At 52.6% G+C, this 24096-nt stretch overlaps 10 protein-coding genes across 10 annotated transcripts; 5 read left to right on the top strand and 5 right to left on the bottom strand.

Moving 5' to 3' along the window:
- Positions 1 to 196: 196 nt before the first annotated feature.
- On the top strand, positions 197 to 3894 carry CCOS01_15158 (uncharacterized protein; the record flags this gene model as incomplete). The annotated part of the gene is made up of 2 exons (XM_060463300.1): positions 197 to 324; positions 963 to 3894. The coding sequence occupies 2 exons, from the start codon at positions 197 to 199 to the stop codon at positions 3892 to 3894; spliced, it is 3060 nt and encodes a 1019-aa protein (XP_060305903.1).
- A 1583-nt stretch (positions 3895 to 5477) lies between these two features.
- CCOS01_15157 (pectate lyase A) lies at positions 5478 to 6512 on the top strand (the record flags this gene model as incomplete). The annotated part of the gene is made up of 2 exons (XM_060463299.1): positions 5478 to 6001; positions 6083 to 6512. The coding sequence occupies 2 exons, from the start codon at positions 5478 to 5480 to the stop codon at positions 6510 to 6512; spliced, it is 954 nt and encodes a 317-aa protein (XP_060305902.1).
- Positions 6513 to 8217: 1705 nt separating this feature from the next.
- Positions 8218 to 10134, top strand: CCOS01_15156 (penicillin-binding protein; the record flags this gene model as incomplete). Its single annotated transcript, XM_060463298.1, has 1 exon — positions 8218 to 10134. One exon carries the CDS (start codon positions 8218 to 8220, stop codon positions 10132 to 10134), a length of 1917 nt encoding a protein of 638 aa, XP_060305901.1.
- Positions 10135 to 10249: 115 nt separating this feature from the next.
- Positions 10250 to 12150, bottom strand: CCOS01_15155 (uncharacterized protein; the record flags this gene model as incomplete). The annotated part of the gene is made up of 6 exons (XM_060463297.1): positions 10250 to 10406; positions 10472 to 10706; positions 10765 to 11047; positions 11121 to 11391; positions 11461 to 12014; positions 12079 to 12150. 6 exons carry the CDS (start codon positions 12148 to 12150, stop codon positions 10250 to 10252), a joined length of 1572 nt encoding a protein of 523 aa, XP_060305900.1.
- Positions 12151 to 12843: 693 nt separating this feature from the next.
- On the top strand, positions 12844 to 14762 carry CCOS01_15154 (uncharacterized protein; the record flags this gene model as incomplete). The annotated part of the gene is made up of 8 exons (XM_060463296.1): positions 12844 to 12926; positions 12986 to 13095; positions 13149 to 13277; positions 13334 to 13416; positions 13476 to 13515; positions 13563 to 14286; positions 14341 to 14470; positions 14529 to 14762. The coding sequence occupies 8 exons, from the start codon at positions 12844 to 12846 to the stop codon at positions 14760 to 14762; spliced, it is 1533 nt and encodes a 510-aa protein (XP_060305899.1).
- Positions 14763 to 15359: 597 nt separating this feature from the next.
- Positions 15360 to 16013, bottom strand: CCOS01_15153 (uncharacterized protein; the record flags this gene model as incomplete). Its single annotated transcript, XM_060463295.1, has 1 exon — positions 15360 to 16013. One exon carries the CDS (start codon positions 16011 to 16013, stop codon positions 15360 to 15362), a length of 654 nt encoding a protein of 217 aa, XP_060305898.1.
- A 1422-nt stretch (positions 16014 to 17435) lies between these two features.
- On the bottom strand, positions 17436 to 17669 carry CCOS01_15152 (uncharacterized protein; the record flags this gene model as incomplete). Its single annotated transcript, XM_060463294.1, has 1 exon — positions 17436 to 17669. The coding sequence occupies one exon, from the start codon at positions 17667 to 17669 to the stop codon at positions 17436 to 17438; it is 234 nt and encodes a 77-aa protein (XP_060305897.1).
- Positions 17670 to 18254: 585 nt separating this feature from the next.
- On the top strand, positions 18255 to 19130 carry CCOS01_15151 (short chain dehydrogenase; the record flags this gene model as incomplete). The annotated part of the gene is made up of 2 exons (XM_060463293.1): positions 18255 to 18574; positions 18650 to 19130. 2 exons carry the CDS (start codon positions 18255 to 18257, stop codon positions 19128 to 19130), a joined length of 801 nt encoding a protein of 266 aa, XP_060305896.1.
- An 894-nt stretch (positions 19131 to 20024) lies between these two features.
- Positions 20025 to 20333, bottom strand: CCOS01_15150 (uncharacterized protein; the record flags this gene model as incomplete). The annotated part of the gene is made up of 1 exon (XM_060463292.1): positions 20025 to 20333. The coding sequence occupies one exon, from the start codon at positions 20331 to 20333 to the stop codon at positions 20025 to 20027; it is 309 nt and encodes a 102-aa protein (XP_060305895.1).
- Positions 20334 to 21594: 1261 nt separating this feature from the next.
- CCOS01_15149 (glyoxalase) lies at positions 21595 to 22458 on the bottom strand (the record flags this gene model as incomplete). Its single annotated transcript, XM_060463291.1, has 1 exon — positions 21595 to 22458. One exon carries the CDS (start codon positions 22456 to 22458, stop codon positions 21595 to 21597), a length of 864 nt encoding a protein of 287 aa, XP_060305894.1.
- Between the last annotated feature and the right edge of the window lie 1638 nt (positions 22459 to 24096).

The raw sequence follows: 24096 nt of genomic DNA, 5'->3' as shown, positions 1-24096 counted from the left end.
GTCTGTGCTTCTTGCTTTTGGGGGCCAAGCGACGTTGCAATTATCCCATGTCATCCCCGGCCGATCATCAAAGATGCACCTGCCATCACTACAAGGCTTAAGCTGTGTTAAGTATGTGCTAACAGCTTGTCAGCTAGCCGAAAATACCTTACACCGAGCGGCCCAGATGTCTGCAGCTTGAGGTGCGGATGACGTAATGCCCGTCTCGCTCCGGAGCACGTCCCCCGGGCCCTCAGCTGCCGTCAGCTCGGCGACAGAAGAGGAGCCTTGGAAGGCTAGAGCTGGCTGGCTGGCTGGCTGGCCGCTGGAGCCCTGGAGATGCATGTGGGATGCCTTAGCTCAGAGGAGAGAGCTTGCTTCCTTGCTTGCACCTTGCTTATTTCCGCATAAATCGCTTTCTAACACTTTGTCGCATCTGCCCCTCGAGCCCCAGCCAAATCTGCACGGCACCGCGGCACCTACGCCTACCTTAACGCAACTTAGCTCGAGTTTCTGAGACCTCGCCCTCCCGCAACGTCACGAGCTCAACTTCTTCCCTTACCTCGCCGCGTGCTCCCGCTCCTCTCCACCACGAACCAGTTCGCACCAAGTTCCAAAACCATCCAGAGCCGCCCGAGATCATGTGCTTCCATCACTCTCTGCCGTCCCTTCATCAGCTGTAGAGCGTGGGGGTCAGAAGACGCTGTCGGCTGCCAGCCTCGTAACATCGTGCACTCATCGCCTTAGCTCATTCGCCTCGGCTTCTCCAACGACCTTGGTCAAACCTCTTGCCTAGCTCGAGCTTTCATCCTTCCATAATACTCCAAAACCTAGGGTCGGTTCCACGTACTCCTGCTATTGTCTTTGGACCTCTTGTCCAAGGCACAAACTACGAACAAGCTGGCTCCTTTCGGGCGATTTGGTCCGCCGCGTCCGCATCCTCATCACCGCACGAGTCTCCTCCGATATCTTTTCCCACGAAGCGTACGAGACCGATACCGCGAGCGCGTTCTCAACTTTCGTCTTGATACCCTTCCGCAGCTTAAACACCGATTCCAGTCTAGCATTTACCGATACATCCTTGAACGTCAGCGCAAGCGAAACGAGAAGTCGAGACTCGTCGACGTCTTTGCGCGGCACAGTCGCCGGCTGCTCCTAGGTCCGCCCTCGGTCAGGCCGAAGCGGCATGCGAGGGATCGAGGAGGCACTATAAGCAAGACGATGCCCACCTTCTCAGACTACACGACGACCTACGGCGGAGGCGGGGGCGGAGGCGCAGGAGGCGCCAGTAATGGCTATGGATATGGCTCGGCAGAGGATCCGCCCACCCCAGGCGAGAGAGGGTTTCGGCGGAAGTGGCTGGCTGCGAAGGCAGGGAGCATGTACCGGGCCGCTGCGGTAGGAGTCAACGAGATCAGGGAAGGCTATGCGCAGACGCGGGCAAGGCCTTTGGAGCCGGGTGAGGGTATGCCGAGGACCACGATTCCGGGATCGTTCCCTGACGTCGCCATCACTGTTCAGGGAGACGACCAGATGGTCATCTTCCCATCGTACGCAAAGCGGCATGTCAAGCAAGATTGGACGGCGGCATATCAGCAGCACGCCGAAGAAGAGCCTGGCAGCGCTAGGGACCAAGAGTTTTGGAGGAAAGAGTGGGAGCGTAATGAAGACGAGAAAGCCATCGTAGATATCGACGTGAGGGGATGGGTGTACTCTCCTCATAAAGGGCCAATCACTCGGCGCAACCGCATTCTCATCGGCCTCGCACGCCAGCTCAGCGGCATCCCAGCCCCCAGACAGGATGCGCCTGCGCCCGATAACCTCTCTGCGTTACATCAATCACACGAGGAACGGCGAGAGCAGGAAAAGATTGCGAAAGAAGCAGCAGAAATCGAGAAGAGAGGCCAAGAAGAACGGCGTGTGGCGTATCAAGGTGGTTTTAGCGAAGCGCCAAAGGAAGGATCCGACGACGATGCGAATAGCATATACCGAGCGAGATCCAGGTCACGAAGCGGCACGCACACGCCGATGACAGCTCCCGGGTCTCCCAAATTGGCACCGACTAGGACAAACACTACGGGCAATGATTTGACAGATGCCGAGCTGTCTGTTGCGAATGCCAACCTCATGGCTAGGATAGCGCCGTTCATGACTACACCTCTAGTCCAGCTGCCCATCACTGTCTTCTTCTACAACGACGAGAAATCGGCGTCACGGACTGTGCAGACTAACGACGCGGGCCACTTCATCCTCCGCGCCGCTTTGGAATTTGTCCCTACGCACATCCGCGTCCTCGCTAACGAGGACTTGTCGGCGACCCAGGAAGTCAAGATCATCGAACCGAAGGGTGTCAGCTTGATCAGTGACATTGACGACACGATTAAGCGCTCCAACATTTCGGGTGGCGCAAAGGAGATCTTCCGCAATACCTTTGTCCGCGAGCTCAAGGACTTGACGGTGGAAGGTGTTCGGGAATGGTACAACGAGTTACACTCAATGGGGGTCAGCATGCACTACTGTTCGAACAGCCCCTGGCAACTGTTCCCGGTGCTGGCCAGTTACTTCATGATAGCCGGCTTGCCGCCTGGATCGCTTCATCTGAAGCAATACAGTGGCATGCTTCAGGGCATCTTTGAGCCAGTTGCGGAAAGGAAGAAGAGTACCCTTACCAGGCTCATGCACGACTTCCCCGAACGCAGGTTTCTCCTAGTTGGTGACAGCGGAGAGGCAGATCTGGAAGTCTACACAGAGCTTGTGGAAGCCCACCCAGGACGCATCATCGCCATCTTTATCCGCGATGTCACAACGCCGGAGCAAGCCGGGTACTTTGATACATCTTTCGAGAGCAGCAGCGCACGTCAGAGGGGCTCAATATCAAAGGCCACGGACCACAGTGATGCTCCAACAAATCGTCCGGGGCTTCCTCCACGCGGCGAGGCAAAGACGGTTGGGCCTGTCATGGGCGATCTGATCGACTTTTCCGACGAACCTGAAGAGACCACGCTGAACGACGCCGCTGCCCTGGCCCAGATCCAGGCCAGACCGAAGCCGCATTCAAGCACCACCGATACCGCCATTAGCCGAAAGCCCCCTCCACCACGACCTAACAAGCCTGCTGCGCTGCGCGGCGCTCCGTCTGATACCAATGTGCCCACAATCAAGGTCAACAGCATGGGTGCTACGCCTCCCCCGATGCCGAGCGGTCGCAAGCCGTCTACGGACCGGAGCAATCCTCATCCTCTATCGCAAATGCACAATTCATCGCAGCAGACAATCGGAAGTAACAGGAGCCTACCGAGCACGGCCAAGATACCAGCCTCTACGTCACAAAACGACACGAGTAAGACGAGCAAAGTTGCACCGGCGCCTCCACCGCCTCGGCGTGTGGGGACCGCCTCCAGCTCCCGTAGTCTGAGCCCTCGGAGCCTCGACAGCCGGCGGAGACTATCGGCTAACGGAGACGTCGACTTCGAAGCGCTGCCACCGCCCTCTGCGGGTTCCCGGCCACAGCAGGTTCAGCCGCCGCCATTTGTGAGGGCGCAGACGGCCAGTCTTAGGTCCGGATCCACATCTCCGACGTACGGCAGTCCAAACCTGGGGCCGACGGCAGCAGCACCAAATAGGAAGCACGAGCTGTGGATGCGTCGGCTGCAGCGAGCCCAGGAGATTTTGGAGTCGCACGGTGTGGCGCTGTATACCTGGCGAAGGGGCGACGATGTAGTGGCCGAAGCTGTGGGGATGGTGAAAGAGGAGCTGAAGAGGGTTGGCCTCAACGGGGAGAAGGATGCGAAGACGGAAGGGAAGAGGTTTGAGAGGCAGATTCGGAGGGAGCAGTCACAGCAACAGCAGCATCAGCAACAACGGCCTCAACAGCAGAGCGGGTATCAGCAAGGGTCATATCAACAAAGGAGGTGATCTTTAGAGATTCCGCGGACGGCATCGGAATAACTGGAAGAGGAGGCGTGATTGGGGGAAAGTGGCAAGCCGAAAGGATGGGGAATGGGGAAACGGAATAATAAAGGCGCTGGGAGGGTGGTTGATTCAAGTAAATAATTTTTACAATCAAGTCTGAAATCCTTTCGAACCACGCGATGTCATGTTCCGAGGCGTTCGGCATGGTGATCAGCAGATTCATGCCCGTAGTCCTTCTAAGCATGATGATGGGCAAGGAGGCATGATGTAAGGGAGGCACGGACTGGCGAGAAGACTGTTAATGGGAGGTGTCAAGAGGAACGCATGGCATGTGTGGCACCGCCACATAGTCTTCTTCTCATGAGGTTAACAAGAAGCGAACGCAAAAAATTCGGATACCTATGCCGAGCTATGGGAAGGATCATGCATAGGATAGAGAGAGGTGGGATGTGAGCCCACCAGAGGTAGTTTGAAGAATATTATGGTTGTGCTTCAGAGTTGCTGCACGTCCCTCTTCCTCTTTTCGAGGTAGATGACGGGACATAGTATTTATTACATCCCACGAGTCCCGGAGTCCGAGGCTGCCTTACTCAGCTGAGTTGACAGCAGGAATCCAGGCATGGCTGGTGAATGAGTTGTCTTGAGCTGCTTTTCTTGGGGGTGTATCCCTGGGCTAGATGGGTAGTCTCGGACGCGATGGAGGTCCGTGTGGGATAGGAGTCTTGCATTAAGAAGATCAGACGTCGTTTAGATTGGGGACTACTGCCGGGACTTTGTGCCATGGTGTTGGGACTCATAGGGGCCGAGACTGATTGGTGGGTTTGGTATAAGCTTTTTTTGAGTTGATTGCCCACGACTTTCATCCCGTTCCTCTGGAACGGCACCTTGAAGAATAGAAGGTCTCTCTCTCACAGGCTTGTACATCTGCTCTAGAGTCCTAGACTGGGTCCTTACTTCTTCTATCTGACTTGTCAGAAGAAAGCTTAATGCGCACGGGTTTCAGACGACTGGGGTCGTGTACCTTACGTGAAGCGCGCCAACGTTCTTGGATAGATTTTCTATCCTTGCAAGGAACGTGCTTCCTTGGGGGATTGAAGCGCATTGTGATCGTTGCGCGCGGGTTCGGGTTCACGGGACAGTCGGGCGCCCAACCCAAAGATGTGTGTTGATTGAACTCTGAGTGAGAGACTCGGGAGGATAGGGATTCATTGGCATTGAGAATGGGTAGTTGAAAGACAAGAAACATATAGTACTTTTTGGATATAAAGATGATAGAGTTCGCCCGTCCTTTGGGCTTTTGAATTTGGTTCATCAGCAACAGCTTCCAAGAGCTTTCCCCAATAAGATCACAAAGAACTCTTTTTCGTTTCGTTTTATATCTTTTTGCTTGAACGACTGGGTCGTCTCATATGACAGCTGGTTCTATCAACATACCAAGAATATCCCATATAGTAGAGCCAAGACTCTTCATCAAGTTCATCCCAACCGTTTTATTGTCATAGCCAAGACGCTATCATCCACTTTCCCCCTCATCACGACCATCTCATCTCAAAGGGCACAGCCCACTTTACGAGCTAGCCCATACAATGTACATCCGAAACAACCTCCTTGTCTTGGCCCTCTGCCTCTCTACCCTCGGCCTAGCCTCGCCCACCACCAGCTCAAAGAGCGGTTCCAAGACGTCGCACAAGGGGAGCGGTGGTTCCTCCAAGGGCTCGAAAGCGCACTCTAGCGTCCCGGCTCATGCGCCAAAGGGCACTCCGGCGCCAGGTTCCGGATCCGGATCCGCAGCCAGTGGCGGCGGTGGTGGTTCCGCAGCAGGCAACGGAACGACCTCCGGCGGCGCCAACACGGAGCTGCAGACGACGTTCCCAACGGCCAAGGGGTCGCAGAATATTGCTACCGTCAAGACCATTGCTGCGGGCCAGTCGTTTGACGGCGGGATGGTGATGTGGGATCGGAGTCCGAGTACCTGCAAGGGCCAGACTGAGGGCGGGAACAAGGACGCGGTGTTTATTCTCGAGGAAGGGGCTACGATTAGCAATGTGATTATTGGGCCTAATAATGGTGAGGGGATTCATTGTTTGGGGAGTTGTACCATCAACAATGTGTAAGTCAAGGCCTCACTGCCCGCCCCCTTTGAACTAGATGTTCTTTCCTCAAGTTCAGCCACTGAAATTTTCTACGACAGCTGGTTCCAAAAAGTCTGCGAAGACGCCATCACGTTCCGCCAAACCTCGGGCACATCCTACGTCAACGGCGGCGGCGCCCAAGACGCGGCCGACAAGGTCCTCCAGCACGACGGCGGCGGGACCGTCGCCGTGAAGAACTACTTTTGCAAGAACTGCAGCAAAATGTACCGCAGCTGCGGAAACTGCAAGACGCAGGTGGCGCGGCACTCGACCTTTGACAATATCCGGCTCGACGGCGGGAAAGTGCTCAGCGGTGTCAATGGGAACTTGGGGGATGGGACGATTGTGAGGGACTCGTGCGTGCTGGGCGGCGCGCAGGTGTGCGAGAACTTTGAGGGGAATAGTAGTGGTGCGGAGCCCAAGTTGGTCTCGAGCGGGCCGGATGGGAAGTTGTGTGTTGCTACGAATGTTAAGACGAGTGGGTGTTGAGGGGGGTTATTGGTGGTGGAATTCGGAGAGTCTCGGTGAGATTTGGTGGTTTTGTTTGGAGGAGTGGCGGGTTCCATTGTCTATACTTTGAAGCAGTACATATGATTTAGAAATGGCTTGGGGTAGGAGTTAACCTAGAGTTGAGCCAATCTCTAAGCTGAAGTTGTAAATACATCCACCGTGCCACGAGGTCTACTCACGGTCCAGACGAAATTGTCAACGCATACGAGGGCGTCTAGCATCTATTTTCTGGCGTGGTCTTTGCCTTCTCTCCGTTTGATATTACCCCAGTTCTGTAGCTCTTCCCTTTTGGCTTAATCCGATCCTTAGATGTTCATTCCTACTACATCTACACATTGCTACGTAAGTTGTCACTCTACTTAACAGCATATGAGACAACGAGATTTGATGCCCCTTCTTGAGTTTCCAATTCCTCAAGACATCAGACCCTCATCCTCGCGGTATTTGACCCTATCAGACCGTGGGGTTCGTGACCAGGATATCCCCTCCGGCCGACATTCGAGAGTCCCGCCAGACTAATTGACAAGCCCCGCCGTTCTTATCCCCACCGCATCCACAACGAGGGCTTTCAGAGTCACTCTTCCCACAGGAAATCCGCACTTCATAATCATAATTCTGAGTCGCCGCTTCCACATCCACTGAGCGTATCAGCTCGCTCTCACTGGTCTATTAGTCTAGTTGGTTAGGACGTCGGATTCTGATGATAGCTTCGCTTCAAAAGACTTCCGTAAGCCCAGGTTCGAATCCTGGATGGACCTTCGTTCATTTTTACCGTTGCGCCACATGGTGCTCGACCTACGAACGTGAACACGTCGCCATGAACTTTTGCTGGGATTGACTTGCAACATCTTGGTGCACGTTTTGCTTGAAACATCAGTCGCTCTTGATTGCGTGTACCGATATTGACAAGTAGTGCAGCCAAGGACAAAACGAATCTTGGTAAGCCCTTGTGTTTGGGACAGAAGAGTTGTTTGCTGTGAATTATGTTTATATACATATGACTTTTGATTAAGGCCTGTCACAGAGAGATAATGTGCACGCGGTGCTGAAACGGCGACGTCGAGTTTAACTTGATATATGGGGCATATTGCTAGGATGCACCAACCTCTGTGGCTAAATTACTCTATCTTGGCACCGCGTATCCCCTATTTTTGTTTGATAGAGACTTGAAAGCTGAAAGACTGAAAGAAGAAGACGCCATCATGTTCGTCACTGTCAAAAATTCCAAACTGAGTGCACTCGTGCTTCACATAGGTTTAAGAATCGGGCATGCCGTTAAGGAATACGGGGAAAGCAGGGGAACATCAGGCAATACTACCGCGGGAGAACTTTTCTCGAAGCCTGCCATGGCCTGATTGCCCAATGTGGCTGAAAGGACCGGGCTTCCAGGGAGATCGGACCGGGGGTGAAGGGGGGCTGTCGGCTGTCCGCCGTTTGCCGAGCGCGGCATTGTGGGGAGCATGGACGGGGTTCATCTCGTATCGTCAGGGGCCCAGGGGATCATTGTATACAAAAGCGACACTCCAATAATAGGGATCATGTGGATATTCATAGGCAATGAATAAGATGTGATGAAGTCCCCTCGGTTCACAGTCTGGAGGGGATGTCTTGACAGCGCTTGCGCGAAAGACCGAAGCACGAATTCGTTGTTCGCTTGCCTTTGAGCAGCTTTCTATCGTTCAACATGTACCCTCACTCGTTCTTGGGCCTTTTGACTTCGTGCCTTTCACTCTGCTCTGTCGCCCATGCAGTCCCAACCGAACGACGCCAGGCCAACGACACCTCTGCCGACTTTCAGACCTACTTCAACTTAGATGGCGCAGCGCATGGCGATAAGGTCAAGACTCTCATCGCCGATGGCTACCGCATGATATCATTGAGCAACTATGGCACAGCGCCGGACGCACAGTATGCCGCCGTCTGGATTCGGCGGGACGGAAATCCTTTCGAAACAATCTACGGTGCAGACGAGGCCACTTATGACGACTGGTTCGACTCGTGGAAGTCCAAGGGCTATGTACCGACACACATCTCTGTCACGGGACCGGCTGGCAGCGCCATCTACGCAGGGGTCATGGAGAAGGCCAACGTCACCAACTGGACACAACTTTGCGGTCTCAACAACCCCTATGAGTTTGACAACGCGACGAATGGTATCGACATGGTTGTGAAGGGCTTCAGCATGTACGGTACCCCCTCAGACCGCCGCTACTGCGTTCTGGGCCATGAGAACGTCGGAAATCAGATGTCTACTATCTTTTATTCATCCGGCAACTACACTGTCGACTATCCGAAGATCTATGAGTCAGAAACAGCGAAGCGCTTCTGGAGACCATCTCGCCTCTTTCTCTCAGACGACCACGTCGTCACCCCCCAGTTCGTGGACACCTCTGTTGGGAAGTGGGTAGCTTTGAACGATCTCACGGCCGAAGAGCTGTCCTCTCAGATTGAATTGCAGAAGCAGCAGGGCCTTCACCCAATCGACGTTCACGGGGGTGCTTCCAGACAGGACGTTCGCTTTGCCGTCATTTTCGCTGAGAAAGACGTTCCCGAGGCCCGGAAATGGACCGCCACCGGCTCCTTCAAGGGATTCAAGGATAACGCAGGTGCCACAACGGCTTTTGATGCCGCAATGCAGACCTGGATGAAGAAGAACGGTGTACGCCAGGCGCAACTCGCCATTGCGTCCAACGGCTCAACCATTGCCGAGCGCGGGTACACCTGGGCGGAAAACGACCGTCCCGTCGTCGAGACGAGCGACGTCTTCCTCCTCGCAAGCGTGAGCAAAATCTTTGTCCACGCGGCTATCTTCAACCTCATCGAGGCCGGGAAGCTCAACTACTCCACGGCCGCGTACCAATTACTCGGATACGACGAGCCCGCGGACGCCCGCGCAAAGGACATCACCATCGATCACCTCCTCTCACACACGTCCGGGTACAATCGCGATCGTTCCGGCGACCCGAGTTTCATGTTTCGCGAGATCGCCATTACCCTGTTCAACGGCACCCGTGCCGCGACGCTACGGGACGTCATCGAATACCAGGTCGCCCGCCCCCTCGACTTCGCCCCCGGCACGGACTATGCCTACTCCAACTACGGGACCATGCTCTTGAGCTACATCGTCAGCAACATCACGGCAACGCCCTACCTCGATTTCTTGAGAGACAAGATCCTCGGCGATCTAGACGTACGTCTGTATGAGACGGCAGCAGAGAAGCACTCTGGGGACCGCATCATTCAGGAGAGCAAGTACACGGGTTACGATCCGCGGGAACCACAGTCGTACCGTCTCGTACCGGGCCCGTATGGGGGCGACGGAGCTATCAAGGAGGAGTGCGCGGGTGCGTTCTCGCTTGCGGCGAGTGCGGGCACTGTGGCGAGGTTCATCGGCTCACACGCCGTCAGTGGCACCGGCGGCCGGGCGCCGTTTGCGGAGCGGGACGGGACGGTGGTTGGGGCGCGGACCTTTGCGTCGAGTAGGCCTGATGTTGACTGGGCTCTGACGATTAACACCCGAGAGTACATCTCTGAGGTGGAGTTTGATGACTTGAGGTATTGGAAACTACCTTTTGTGTTTGAGGACTTTGCCGTGGCGTAGACGGAGAGGAAGATAAATAGAAGTAATGTTAAATTGCAAACTTGTGGACATGAAGCCTAGTGTTCATCTCGGACATGCTACTACAGTGACACAGCTGTTGAGCGCTTTCAACGGATCAAGACAACTTGCTCTCGATCACGGCATACTCTTTCAACGCTTTCAAAGCTTCCCCGTGCTCCTGCTCAATCACCTGAGCATGCTTCAGTGACCTAGGCGTAATTGAGCAAGGGAATGGTAGTGGACTCGAATTGAAGCCATCCGAGTATGCAAAGCTGCGTGTACATCCACCAAGTCAGCTCCGGATCTGTGTGCGCTCAAGGGTAGGATTGGCACTTACATGTCCACCTCGACGTCCCTGCCCTTTTCGTCCGTTTCAGGGTTGACTTCAAATCCCCAGAGGATCCTCGCAATATTCAAGGCTACGGACGCAGATCCAAGGTGCATGCCGGGGCAGATCCGACGGCCCCATCCAAAGGCACTGTGACCGAAGGTGCCAGGGTATTCGCGTTCAGTCAAGAATCGCTCAGGCCTGAACTCATGAGGTTCTGGGAAGTCTGCTTCGTTAAGATGAACTAGAAATCATCAGTCAGAGTACTAAGCGGGATCAGGAGCATATGGGGCTTGACATACTGCTCCATAAAGGTGCGATAACGGTGCTACCCTTTGGGATGAACATGCCCTTGTAGAGATGATCCGCGGTGCTCGCATGGGGAGTGCCACCGAGCACGGCGACAGGCCGCCAGCGTAGCGTCTCCGCAGCTATCGCACGAACATACTCGAGCTTATTCAGATCATCAAACATGGGCAGCCGGTCGCCTCCGACAACTCTGTCAAGCTCCTCTTGCGCTCTTGGTATGAACTGCGGGCCAAATTTGGCACAAGCCAGTATGAAGCTGGCTAGAGATCCGGCCGACTTGAGGCATTGGTTTGTTAGTCACGTCGGGTTTTTGCATAAGCGCGGACTACGGAGGGGGAATTTCTCTTACCGTCTCGACGCCAGCTCCGAATGGTGAGCCTGCCGTGTAGGCTATTTCGAGATCTGACATGCCCAGGTTGGATTGCTCTTCGAGCAGGTGTCTAGCGAAGGACTCAGGCGCAACGCCTCTACTGACTTTTTCGCGGACCTCGTCCATGAGCTCAGTGTACATCTGGATGTCCTTTTGCCTCTGCTTTAAGACCTCGGCCTTCCAAGGAGCCAAGAAGCTGGGGATGTACTTAAGAACAGGATATCTCTCTACGGCAAACTTTCCTGGAATGCTACATGTCGAAAAGAATCGTCAGAAATAGAAGACTTGAGAAGAATAGGGGGAAGAAGAAGACGCTTACTTGACCGATGTCAGGCGTCCCATTGACTCAGCATTGCGTTGGACAACGATATCGGTGGTAATGTCCTCCACCCTCCTGCCGTACGTCACCGTCACAATAACAGATGCCGCATATCGTTCAAGGTGCCTTCGAAAGTCTTCGGGACTCATGAGAAGCTCATGCATAAGCACCTTGGACTCCAGACTCTGCACCGGCCGGTACGTCTCGCTCTGCCGCTGCATGAAGCCGCTGTGCAGGAGCTTTCGCCATCGCCGCCAGAAGGGGGAGTAAGAGGCCATCAGGCCCCTCATGCCGCCAGAGAGGAGCTCGCCGCCCATGATGAAGCGCGGGCGTGACGAAAAGATTGAGCCCTTTTTTTCGAGGAGGTCCCATGCCGCTTGGGCTGAGCCCAAAACGATGGTTGGCGTCGGACCCATCTGGAGGTAGACGACGTCGCCATACTCCCTACTCAATTCCTGGAACCAAAGCCATGGCTTTCGGATCCCTGTTTTGATGATCTTGGGACCCGGGGGAAGCTGTGATCGATGTGAGTAGAGCTTCCACTCTTGCCGCAGCTATTCGAGGTTGATGAAGTCAGGATAGTTTCCAGTAAAGCGTGTCAGACTTAACATTTCTTACCCTGGGAAATGTGAGGGCTAGATAAGAAACTCCAGCGATCAACGCCAAGTAGGCGAGAATATTGAAGAGCATGATGGAGTGATTGACGGTGGGCAGACCCGAATAGCAAGTCTGCAACTTCAACACACGCATACATAGACTTTGAGTCGCCAATCTTCCTTCGGTAATCTCAAAAGACTTAGCCGGGGATATCTATGAGTTTGGAGGGGGGGAAGAGTACTGAAAGGCAAATAAACCCGAGGTAATTCAATCTTTCAATGGTCAGTCGAGCGGCTAGCGCTTCAATTTCGACTCTTCCAACAATTGCCGATCTTGGCGAACACGATTCAGCAAGCCACAACTGGGTCTCTTCAATCCTTCCCGCTCGATAGTCATAGGAAAATCAAGTCACGATACGAAAACTTCCCCTTGATAACCCCGCAGTCTGGGTTTAAAGCTGCACGTGGGTTACGCGGGGGAAGCAAGATGCGTGTGGGGGAACCACCCCCGAAACGAAGCGGCCCATGCATGCTTCTTGCTGACTCCAAACTTACAAACGCCTTGGTTGGATGGCGGATAACCATACCCTGGTCTTTGGTAGCATCACCGCGGCAGTTGTTCGAGTGAGATGAAGCGCATGGAAAATGAGGTGGTACAAAGTCTAGGAAGTCCCTGGAAGTCCGGATCCAAACGATAGATGTGCCTTGCTTGTACAAAACTTAAGGATACTTTGGGGTTCAAGACTTTTACCAAAATATAGACTTAAGCATCCCTTACATCTCTACTATGGAACCTGAACGTTCCAGTTGGCTGAGCAAGCCATTCTTGACGTCGATCCTTCTTGGCATAGGAGGATTTCTTTATGGATAGTGAGTCTTTCTACACAACAAGAGTATCCTTTCAACTAAAGTCTCACACGACATCCTAGTGATTCAGGAATCATTACACCTAGCTTAGCACTCAAGTCATTCCTCGCGTATTTCGGAAATCCGGATGCTCCCCTTCGAGGTGCAATCGTGTCAGTGTATCAAGCTGGAGGTATGATTTGCTCCGGGAACAGCAAAACCTACTGGTCTAACTTACTTTACCAGCATGGCTAGGGAGTGCATCTGTTGGTGTTACCAGCGACAAATTAGGCCGCCGAAAAGCCATCGCCTTTGGCTGCATATGGGGAGTCATTGGCGGTGCTCTGATGGCGGGTGCTGCCCATGTCGCTATGCGTAGGTGAAGTTGAGACCCGAGAATTGTAAGGTGAAGTGCTAAATATGAGAACCAGTCATCATGGGCCGACTGCTAGTCGGTTTTGCAGTTGGTACAATCACTGGCGTAGCTCCAGTCTTTGGAGCGGAAATTGCAAAGGTCGGATGCTTCACTGTCCGATCGACTTACGAAAATTGCTTGAAGCTAATATTTTCCAGACCCACGAGAGAGCCAGGATCACAGCTGTCAACCAGATGAGTAAGTTGAAACGATTGTCACAGTTCACGCACACTAACGAGGTAAAGTGGTTGCCTGGGGCTTCTTTGTCGCTCTCTGGACTGGCGTTGGAGAAGGCAAATGGCAAAATCCTAACCAATGGAGGCTTGGTTTCGCCATTCAGAGCATCCCTGCCCTGATCCTGGGCATTAGCGTTCTCTTCCTCGGTGAGTCGCCCAGATGGCTCTGCCTAAAGGGTCGGCACGAGGAAGCTGAAAAAGCTTTCCGCAACTACCACTATGACGGGACCAACGACGACTGGTGCCGCAATGAGTTTACCATCATCCAGGTCAACATCGCAGAAGAGTTACAGGCTCAGGGTCGGCTATCCTGGGGCGACCTATTCAAGACACCAGCGTTCCGCAAACGCCTCTTTGTCGGTTCTTTTGTGTGGGCTGCTGCGATGCTTTCTGGCATTTCGTTTGTGCAGTATTACCAAACGGCCATCTATGCTACGCTGCAGTTCAGCCAGGATCAACAGCTTCTCGTCAGTGGTCTCTATGGTTCTGTTGCACCCGTGGCATGCTTAATCTCGCTGTTCTTCGTTGATCGCATCGGTCGAAAGAAGATTCTTATCATTAGCTCGTCTCTGTTGTCGCTTTGTTACTTGATCATCACCATTTTAGCAGCAGTTTACCCTGCAAGACCCGGATTTCCAACCAACGAGGCGGCCCAGCGCGGTCTCATTGCGTGTATTTTCGCTGTTTCGGCCAACTATTCTGCCCTCCTGGGACCCATGACATGGATTATTCCGTGAGTATCATTCCGAGTGTCAGTATATGAACTGCAGTTTTGACGGGAATATAGACCTGAAGTTTTCACCACGGAGCTCCGAGCCAAAGCGAACGCCATAGTCCAGGTCATTCACTATTCCATTAGTCTAATCATTACGCAGTGTTCGCCAATTGCTCTGGCCGCGGTTGGCTGGAAGTACTACGTACGTTGATTATGTTCAAATCATATTTTGACGAGTATGTTCTGACTTGAAGGCTCAGATACTTTTCATCCTCACCAACGCTCTCTGCGCTATCATCTTTGCATTCTTCTATCCCGAGACCAGAGGTATAAACATTGTGACCCACCGTACACGGACAGTAGCTTACACTTCACTCATAGGAAAATCTCTGGAAGAAATCGATGAGATCTTTGGCGATGTCAAAATCGTGCGCGATGTTGACTTCGCCGAGAAAGCTGGAGTTCAAGAAGTAGAAATCCGTCAGCGACACTGAAGAAGTTGTGGTGTTTGAATCCAACAGAGGGAATCAGAGATGTGCGTCTACTAAGATTAGGTGCATCATACGCGTTGACAAAAGAGACATTCAACCTCAATTTACAAGCAACGGATCTCGTTTCCAAATTCAAAAAACCATGTGAAGTTCTATGGAGGTTAAGAACTGTAGAAGACTATTGTCAAGAAGTTTTGGAGAAGTAGTCGTAGTTCCTGTAAGAGATTTTGCTGCATTGACACTTCCGTTGATGCTGCCACCATGCAGATATTCTACCTTTCGAATGGAAGCTTGAGATTAAATCTCAAACAAAATATATGATACGTGCAAGACTGCTCATCATTACTCTCCATCCAGATTACTACAATGAAGGATGGAAGAGTATCACAATGTTCGGGATTCTTGGTTGATTGTATAAATATCAATTCGCTGAAACACCCTTTGACAAGCGTGGACCAAGATTTCTTGCGTGCTCAAACTTTAAACACAAACTTTTTGTTCAATCCAAGCAGCCAATTCGGCACATATTATGTATGTCGTGATGGATCGATCGTCCTGTTCATCGCTTCCAAATTCCAGCCGGTCACGATGCTTTCCGAATCAGCTCAGCCTCAAATCTTCGTTCTTCACCTCCCTCACGACAACGGATGGTGGTGCTTGAACCGTGCTCACGGCCGCTTCCATGTCAATGGCTCGCTCTCTCGTCTCCATCTGCATCACCAGAAGCTGACCAGCCGTGTCATGTCGCAACGTCCTCCCCCGTCGGTGTCTCTCTCCTCTTAAACAGACCAATACGTATGTCCATATCAGGACGGACCCGGCGCTCATGAACAACCAGGCGAGAGCGACGTACTTGGTCTGCGACCAATCTTCGTGCAAGGCGTGCCGCACGGCGAAGAAGCTGAGAGCCTGCAAGCCGATCCAGGTAAGCCAGTAGAAGTATACCAGACCACTAATGCGACCAGGCGGGGGAAGAATGCATTTGTGAATGCTAAAGACAGCTGCGTAACAAGTTTGCGTGATAATCAGGACGATCGAAAGCTCCGCCATCCAGGCGATGGGTTGTTTGGACTCCGAGGATGCTCTCATCAAGGTTATGGTGACCAGAATTGTGGTGAGGAAGCATGCGCCGAGGAGGACTATAACTGAACATCTGGCTTCGTCCAAGAGGCTTGTCCGTGGCGACCATGGTTGTCTTCTTCGTCGACGGAGCCACATCTTTGCCCGGGCGAGCGGAACACTGTAGAGAGGCATGGCTGGCTTCTTTGAGGAAAGGGATGAATATGAGGAGAACCCGGTGCTTTCTTCTCGGGTCTAAGATCTTGAAAGGGTGGTGTTGTTGAGAGAACACTGAATGCCTTGAGGCGGCAAAATTAAAAGAACAGTCCGCTTATGAGCGGCCATTATGGTCTCACTAATGGTGGAAAATCGACTTATTTAAGAATCTGCGCTACTTGGCCCGAGGAATGTCATGATGTGGTTTCAATCGAAGAGGCGTCAGGAGAGTTCATGTACGCGCATACAAGCATTTGGGGGCGTTCAAGTCACTATGGGCAAAATCCACCTTGATAGAAGTTATTGACTTCTATTGGTGCTCAAAATTGTGTCTAGCGATTCAAGACTGCACCTTAGGATCATCTCAATGAGTGCTGAAGGATGAGAATTGGGTGGACACGGCGAGGAAAGTAAGGAATTAGATATCGAGTGAATGGCGACAACAGAGGTTTGTTCTGATCCCCTCTACTTGTTCAGGCCATTCCGGAGATGTTGAAGGTTTCTTGTGGGCAAGGGCGTTCGAAGTGGCATTTATGGTCACGAGATAAGCTGGTTTTGCCGGTCTCCGAACGGGCCGAGGGCGGTCGGGCCACGCTGATTGATAACTTGGCGTGACTGAGAGTCTTCGGTTGCAACTGCCTGGTGATTCCAGCTGTGGTTGTAGTCGGCTCGGATTGTCTCCGACGTGGAGCATTGATAGTCGAATGCACATGAAGTGGTTGTCCCGGCGATCAGATCAGACGGTCGTGAGGGCCTCTTGTTGAGGAGAATATCGCTCACCTACGAAACACCCCGCGCGGGCAAATGAACTCTCCCCGGGATTGTATGGGTCGACTGGACGCTCCCCTCCAAATCTCCAACATATTTCCCCCTCGAACGTGCAGAGTTGGTACCCGCAGCTGTGCGAAGGCCACCATGTGTCTGGTGTGATGTGGAACTGTGGTGAGAGCCTCGAACGGTGAACCAAGCAGCGGACCGGTGGTTGGAGGGCCAAACTTCAGAGTCTCCGTAGCCCACCCGCAGCGACCCGAACCCCACGCTCCCTACTCCGTGTCTTCCCCCTCACCGACATGCCTCCGCGCCCGGCTGCCCAGCTCCGCACCAACAGGAGTTCCCAGACTTGATGGAGTGTACACGAAGAGTACTTGGACACGACGCGTCCACGAGGGCGCGGGGCGGGTTGGGCCCCCTCTTCCTCGCTGCTATCTGCGGTAAAATGCACCTCTCATGGGAAGCTGGAACTTGAAGACAGCATCGACGATGCGAGGCCTTGACTAATGGCGCGCGCTGCATGGCCGGGGTGGGTTGGATGTGGGCTTCTGTGGATCTCACAACTGGACTCTTGGCCGCAACCATGTAGTTTCTGAGATCGATTGGGCGGCGTGGTTTTTCCATTAAGGCCTAGAACTTGGTTGCCAGGTTTTTTCCCTCTTGGTAATAAGCTAAGAACAAACTCACCTCGCCGCCGTACTTAGTTACGTAGTTCTCTACAATTCTTCGGACTGAAGATATCAAATACTGCAGTTCGACAAATCCTGCCCGACTCTCGGTCAGTGCGGTTGGATTAGTAGTCGGCAGGAAAAGGTTGCGCCAAGCGAGCACCAAGATCAGATTGATGAGCTGTCCGAGCTGCATGGCGCATATTGCTGCAGTCCTCGCATGTGGGATTACTCAGATACAGATTCGTACATAACAAGTACAAAAGTATTGTTCTAAAGATTGAGACTATTCTCTGTTAGGTATGCGTAGGAGTACGGCAATACTGTCTCAATGTCTACCTGCGGCCCATCCGGGTCCCATTAATTAAGATCCACCAGACTGGCGGGCACTTGAAGGGAGGGCATGGGTTCACCCATGTATCTAGACGTTCCTCACAACCTCATTGCTGAGCATTGGTCCGTATTTAGCCCCGGCGTCTAGTCCGTGCCTGTATCAATGACATCAGCGGGGTTCCCGGGATGCCGTCACGGCCGGCCAATTCCCAAAGCTACCCCTCCATCATGCCACCTTATTGACCCCTCGGTCTTTTTTGGGCTCGAAGCACGCCGTACTCTCAGCTATTCAAAGCTGCCTTTCTCCCGCTGATCTTTTCGAGCTTTTCTCTCTCTTCCTTTTTCATTCCAAAAAGTTTGATACCCCAAAAAGCCTTCTCTTCAATCTTTGCAGACGCCTCTTTTACCTTTACAACCCAGCCACATTCACCACCACCAATCCTTCATCATGCCTCAGTCCATTCCCACCGCTTCCCGTCTTTTGGACCTCTTCAGCCTCAAGGGCAAGGTCGTCGTTGTCACGGGTGCCTCCGGCCCCCGCGGCATGGGCATTGAGGCTGCCCGCGGCTGCGCCGAGATGGGTGCCGACCTGGCCATCACCTACTCCTCTCGCAAGGAGGGTGCTGAGAAGAACGCCGCCGAGCTCGAGAAGGAGTACGGCGTTAAGGTCAAGATCTACAAGCTCAACGTCAGCGACTACGACGAGGTTGAGAAGACCACCAAGCAGATCATCGCCGACTTTGGCAAGATTGATGCCTTCATCGCCAAGTGAGTTCCCGAGCCTCTCAACCCCGTGCAACTCTCCAATGTAACTCAAATAACTGATGACTTTGCTCTCTGCAGTGCTGGTGCCACCGCCGATGCCGGCATCATTGACGGCACCAAGGAGGCTTGGGACCACGTCATCCAAATCGACCTGAACGGCACCGCGTACTGCGCCAAGGCCGTCGGCGCCCACTTCCGCGAGCGCGGCTCCGGTTCCTTCGTTATCACCGCCTCCATGTCCGGCCACATCGCCAACTACCCCCAGGAGCAGACCTCGTACAACGTCGCAAAGGCCGGCTGCATTCACATGGCCCGCTCTCTCGCCAACGAGTGGCGCGACTTTGCCCGTGTCAACTCCATCTCTCCCGGTTACATTGACACCGGCCTGTCCGACTTCGTCGAGCAGAAGGTTCAGGACCTGTGGAAGAGCATGATTCCCATGGGTCGCAACGGTGATGCCAAGGAGCTCAAGGGTGCCTACGTGTACCTTGTCTCAGATGCTAGCACCTACACCACCGGTGCCGACATCGTCATTGACGGTGGTTACTGCTGCCGGTAAATGTCTCGTCTTCTGTGTAAACCGGGCGGAACAACAGCACATGGATACGGAAGACTGAAAGGTTTCTTGTCCTGAATATGATGTTATGACTACTTTAAAATAATAGACAAACAAGTAAAAAAGAACACTGTAATCTCAATTGGTTAATGTGATGAATTAAGCTGCGCGCCCCTGGTTGCTCTTCGCCAGCCTCCGGTAATTTAATGCCGCAATGCCGCATTCAGGTAACGCAGTAGCTACCTCAAACACTACAGCACATTTCATACCACACGTACTAGACTTGATAAAGCAGTTCAAACATATCGTCAAAATTTATCACGTTCACTCCTAACAAAACTTACTGAGATCTGCAAGATGTGCCACAAATTTGCAGTCTCGCCGTATTCAATCTCCGCGATCATGGGTGATGATGTATGCGTGATGCCATGACCTTGTTCCTGGATCCATTTTCTTAGCGTAATAAGCTAGCTGTTGTGGACTACCCGTCAACGCTCCACCTGTCGCGTCTTCCTAACATGAGCCATCCTGCATCGTGATCCTGAGTTCGGTCCACTGCAACTCCATCACACACCTCCATTCTTTTAATCAAGCATGATCCGTAACTAAGCTTGGTATGTGAGCTTCACTCGAAAGTCGCAGGTCAATACGTCAAGAAAACACAATCTCACGTGAAGCTACGTCTACTTGATCTGTCCTCGACTGAGATCCATGTATTGATATATATATAGATTTCAGTGATACAACAAATAATAGTGATATTATGATGTGTTGATGACGGTCGTAATGTCGAAACTGCATATTAACGAGGTTTCAAATTCGCCCGCCCCCTAACATGTGCTACTATCGTAAGAGCATCTCAAGTTCCAGGTTCTCGGAACCCTCAAAAAGTCATTCTCAGAGATTCTTGGCGATGAAGTGCGGGAGTAACTCCTTCATCCAAGCTGGTATATGTCTCTTCAAGGCGATCTGGCATGTCTCGGGGCCTAGCCAGGCCACTAAACTTGTCATGAGGAGGATTTGGAGTCCAATATTATCGGCTTCGTGAAGGTAGTAGATGACTTTGAGGTCCCAAGGAAGCCGGTTCCATTCACCAACTACGGAGAAGGAATGCCTTCGTATACAAAAGTGAAGGGCGGTGTAGGCGACACAACCAAGGCCGGTCGCAGTCTTGAGCGGGTTAAATACAGAGGCCAGCGCAACCATTGTCGCAACAATAAAGAGTATTTCCGACCAAAGGGTGGTGAAGGATCTTCGTGAAACTTTATCCCAGAAATTGAACACACAGTAGAGGCAAAATATCGTTAAGGTACCTTAGTGACAAGTGCGGGGGGTGAAAATCTCTCGTGATCATCATCCAGTCTTCCCTCGTCGCCAACTGATGGGGTCGATGATTCTTCTTGACTGTCAAAACTTTCTTCTAAGGAAGATGTTTCGGAAGTCGTTGGAATCGGCGCTTGAAATGATTCTTGAGAGTCCTGAAAATGCCCAGTGCATGCGTCGGTGTGGAGCATCTCCGTGTTTTTATTCAACCCATTTTCAGAATCAGCTTTCGAGTCTGATGACCCTTGGTGACTACCTTATTGGAAGGTGTCTCAGGAGGTAACTCCTTTGCATCATTGTTGAGCCTCATTTGCGATGCCGTTACCGATTTGGTAGGTCTTCACAAATATTGGAGAGGTTTTTGAGGCTTGGGGTGATTTTCAGGGTTGAATTCGAGTGCCAGGGGCGGTTTAGTAGGAAAATCTTGCTTGTTCTTTGATTATAGAGACGAAATAGTGGGTGGAGAATCATGCAATGCGGTCGGCATCTGGCTTATCGGGTGTATGGCTGCCTATATACGTTCTCTGATCCCACAAGGTGCTTTATCAATCACGGTGTCACCGACGAGCCCACAGCCGTAAACTTCGTGACCTGTGGATTGCTGTGAAGCTTATACTTGTCAAGCCTTGATCACTCCCCACCTGCTTCGACATTTGGAACGATGAGGCTCTTAACGAGGGCCTTGTCTGTCCAAACATATACCTGCATCTTTAAGGCCGAACGCGTCTCTTCTAAACCTCATGGATGCTGGGTATCCCTCCCATCTCAAACCTACAGGCTAGGGGAGCCAAGTTTTGACCTATTCTATGGAAGGTTGTTTTTCAGATCGGGACTTGACGATGATCCAAGCTTCTGATCTTTCGTTTGTGTGATGACGGCAAATCACAAACTTTTGTTGGTGCCAAGGTATGCCGCAAATGAGATTTCAAAAGGAGAGAGTTCGTTGAGGCAGTGTTGTACCTGTTTCTGGCTGCTAGGCGCAACCATAACAATAGCATGGTATCAAAGTTCATCTTAATTTTCTTTCTACATGCGGTAACGTATGCCTAGCAGGTTTGGGCAGCTTAAAAACCACCCTCCATAATGCTTTCTGATGAAACATCATGAAGCATCGCGAGTCTCCAAGCCACTTTCTTTTGAACGCTTAGGAAGAGCCACCGGACACGGGAATTAAATCAATCTCAACAGAGACGCCCCCGCCAAGTTCGCCGCCGATAGACCGCTTTGTCGTACCCGCGGCGGTATACAAAGCGAAGCGGATAGCTTGTCTAGAACCCTGCTTGCTAGAGATGGTTTCAACGTTCAGATATCTAGGATCGTCAAACTGACGAACGGGAACATCAAACGTCCACCGCCCAACACCATCGCCGCCCTCCTCCGCCGCGCGGTCGTTGATGCCAGCGTAGGCCTTCTTGAAGTCCTCGCTACTCACGTGAAGCGAGACTGAATGAACTCCGAGTGATCCGTTCGGGTGCTTCACATTCTCGGGAACATGATCCGGCACACGAAGCTTCCGCGGCGTTCGGTCAAAGCACCAAAACGGCAACTCGCCCCTCTCCACTTTTCCGGCTCCGGCCCCGGCAGCGCTATCCGGGAGTGCAACGGCCCACTTCAGCTCCTCGCCATCCGGCCTGATGCGCCCGCCGGGCACGGGGTCCTCGTACACGGCCAGCGACTGCGCGGCGTGCACCCGTTTCTGGATCTCGGCGAAGCCGGACTCGTCCTTGAGGGAATAGGCCCAGTCGATGATGGTGCCGTCCGGCTTCGGACCCCACTTGTGCTTGAGGCGGTCTTCCCGGCTGATGCCCGCGACGAAGGAGATGATTTCCAGATAGGTGCCGTCTGCGAAGATGACGAGCTTGTTTTCCGTGAGGCCGTCAGCGTGCCGGCCGCCTGTGAGGATGGTGAATTCGGTTGAGAGCCAAGTGGGGAGGGAGGCGAGGACTTGGTGGGGGACCAGAATCACGATGTGATCGAGGAGAGGCGGGTTTGAGCTCTGGGAAGACATGTTGACGAGATCTTGAGTGCAGATTAAATGAGTGATACAGCCGCGTTGTCAGTGATGTAGATGATTTCAAGATGTGTTGTCTCTGCGATATGTAGCATATAGGGACATCATCCGGTATTTATCGTTCTATTCCCCGCGCGGCCCCACAATGTCACCATTGCTGGTAGTCATTGCGAAGAGACGCGGATGTATGAGGTCCGCTATCGGTTGACAACTCTCACGAGTCTTTTGCCGAATCTCTCGCAAATACCTCAAATACCTCAGAATTCTATCTTGACATTTTCCGATGTATGGCGGAACCTCGATGAGACCTCCGGCACGTGGCCGGCAGGCGTTTCCGTGCCCACTTCATCAAGTTAGCTGATGGTGGCTTATGTAACCAAGCCGGTCTCGTGGGAAAGAATGGTGCTAATCCAGAGGGAGGACTTCTTCTCTCGGTCACGCATGGCTCAAGCACACGGAGCACTTCTTCTTCTCTTCTTCTCTTCGAGGTTGCCAAATCGCAGAGTTCACTGCCAACTTCAGACCACTGTTTCTTTGTTGCCTCCCAGGCAGTGTATGCGCACTCGAGTCCTCGTCAGTGAGACTTGCGTGGATTGCCCCGTCAAACTTCAAGGGCTTCTGGAACTCGCGGCAGGTCTACTAGGAGCAATTCCTTTCTGATCCTGGCGAAAGAACAACCGATAGAAGGCCAAATTCTCATCACTACTCCCAAAGGACTCTGTCCTTTCAGAAATACATTGTTCTCATTGCTGGTCGACTTAGAGAACAAACATCCTACGCGGCATTGGGATGTCTCTTTGACCCAGTCAGTGCTTGCGCGCTAAAGTTTGGAGGCTCAGTCTAAGGATCCCAGGGCCGTCCCTGGATGTCCGCCAAAAGACGCTGGACCCAAGAGATAGCGCTTGAGCCTGGCCTTGAACGTTTAGCCTTCTTCCAGACGCGAAGCTGACAAGCAGACGTATCCATGACAGGATGAAGGGTGGTTGTCGGTGCAGTTCGAGTGGTACAACAACTGCTGCTGTACAACGATGTCTCGGACGCAGGATCAACCAGACAAACAACACCCCGAGTCAAACACCTAAATCATCGGCCCGAGTGGGTCTTTGTTGCATTTCTGCAAAGAGCTCTGCGTGATCTAAAGGACTGGCCTCTTACGCGTACGGCCGGCGAGTGTTTGCTTCAGGCGCAGATCTTCTCGCAAGAGTTATCAATCCCCTGTGGCCAGCGCCGATGTAAACTGTGTGTTTCCAGTCACTCGCTAGTGCCAAAGCTTTACGACACTCTCTTCTGAATCAGTAGCTACGACAAGCTGGAGATGGTATAGCTTCTCGATCTCGGATCAACTCTGTGCTGATAACTAACAAATGCAGAAGGGCGCCTAGTTGCCGGCTTGCTACCCGAGCACTTCCTACACTCACAGCATACTTACTTTACTCAACGGCGTGCCGGTAGTGACCCCGCACTACGGCTCGCCCACTGGCAGCGGGAAGATCTGGACCTTGGCTGAGCACCGTGATACTCGCGCAAGACCTGCATTAAGTCTGGCGATCTCATACTGCGAGGCTTGTGGCGTGTCTCGAAGCTTGCGCTGTTTGTGACTACAGGCTCGACACTGATAGCAATCTTCCTCAGCCA

The sequence above is a fragment of the Colletotrichum costaricense genome (genome assembly GCF_030867565.1).
Source record: "Colletotrichum costaricense strain IMI 309622 chromosome Unknown Scaffold_23.1, whole genome shotgun sequence".
Lineage (NCBI taxonomy): Eukaryota > Fungi > Ascomycota > Sordariomycetes > Glomerellales > Glomerellaceae > Colletotrichum > Colletotrichum costaricense.
Note: the sequence above shows the minus strand (reverse complement) of the source record. Positions and strands in the feature narration are given on the sequence as shown.